The sequence below is a fragment of the Emiliania huxleyi genome (assembly GCF_000372725.1).
Source record: "Emiliania huxleyi CCMP1516 unplaced genomic scaffold EMIHUscaffold_6602, whole genome shotgun sequence".
Taxonomy (NCBI): domain Eukaryota; phylum Haptophyta; order Isochrysidales; family Noelaerhabdaceae; genus Emiliania; species Emiliania huxleyi.
The window spans coordinates 1-1,433 of NW_005197049.1; the positions used below are offsets into that span (position 1 = coordinate 1).

Sequence of the window (1,433 nt, forward strand, 5' to 3'; positions counted from 1 at the left end):
AGAAGGGACGTCCGGAGAGGGCGCGAGTCTTCTCCTTCCCACAGCCGGGCCAGAGCGAACTCGTGGAGTGACCACCGCGGTTTTTTTCGGATAGAGAGGGCTTTCGCGGCGGCGCCCAGAAAAGAGGGGCGGTCGCCAGAGGAAGCGACGGTGTCCGCAAAGACGGCCGTCGGTGTCCGATGACGGGGGCCGGGCAAAGCGCTCCTCCTCCGCTTCCGGCGGCGGATCTGGCGTCTCATCCTCCGCCTCTGCCTCTGCCGGTGGCGGTGGCAAGGCGCCGCGCCGCCTCGGGGCGGGCGAGGGCTCACGGTGCGCCGGCACAAGCAGCGGCAAGAGCGGCGGCAAGAACAGCAGCAAGAGCGGCGGCGCTGCGGTGCGGACGTACCTCGAGGTGCCGATCACACACACACACACACACACACACACACACACACACACACACACACACACACACACACACACACACACACACACACACACACACACACACACACACACACACCGCTCACCCACGCGCACCGGGCCTTGCACTTTGCATGCCGTGGGGCTCCTGTCGTTAGACGTGGAGACGCGAGGGACCAGCCCGGCCCTTGCCCCACCACCTTGTGCGTGTGTGTGGAGAAGTGTCCCTTACCTTACCCTTAGGTTCCGATCGAGGAGAACCCGGTCCTCAAGGCGGTGGGAGGCGCGCGCTGGGACAAGGAGCGCAGGGCGTGGTACGTGCCCGCGCGCACGCCGCTGCTCCCCTTTGTCAAGTGGATCACCGCCGCCGGCGCGGGCGCGGGCGGCGGCGGCGGTGGCAGGGGCGGCGGCGGCGGTGGCAGGGGCGGCGGCGGGGGTGGCAGGGGAGACGGCGGCGGTGACGGCGGGGTTGGCGGCGGAGATGGCGATGGCGGCGGCGGCGGCGGCGGAGGCGGCGGCGGAGGCGGCGGCGGCGGCGGCGGAGGCGGCGGCGGCGGCGGCGGTAGCGACGCGGAGCCATCACAGCGTCGCAGCCTCCTCCCTGCCTCGTCTTCCGCTGCGGCGCGTGCAGAGTACGCTGAGGCGCCTGCTGTGGACGGCGTCTCTTCACAGCGGCGGGGTGTGAGCAGGCGGGCGCAGAGTACGTCTCCCTCGTTGACGGCGGGCGCGGCGGCGGGCGGAAGAGGGGCGGCGACGGCGGCAACTACGTGCGCGTCTCGATGAGCGGTGCGGCAGGGCCCGCCCCATGCCTCACACGCACGAACACAGCACAACCCCGGGCACAAACACACACACACACACACACACGCACGCACACACACACACACGCACGCACACACACACACACGCACACACACACACACACACGCACAGACACACACACACACACACACACACACACACACACACACACACACACACGCACGCACGCACGCACACACACACCACACACACACACACACACACACACC

At 69.2% G+C, this 1,433-nt stretch overlaps 1 protein-coding gene across 1 annotated transcript; it reads left to right on the forward strand.

Moving 5' to 3' along the window:
* Positions 1–274: 274 nt before the first annotated feature.
* On the forward strand, positions 275–1,188 carry EMIHUDRAFT_124786 (hypothetical protein; the record flags this gene model as incomplete). The annotated part of the gene is made up of 3 exons (XM_005762762.1): positions 275–391; positions 646–870; positions 1,092–1,188. Coding segments are annotated over 3 exons (439 nt in total), but the record flags the coding sequence as incomplete, so codon positions are not given.
* Between the last annotated feature and the right edge of the window lie 245 nt (positions 1,189–1,433).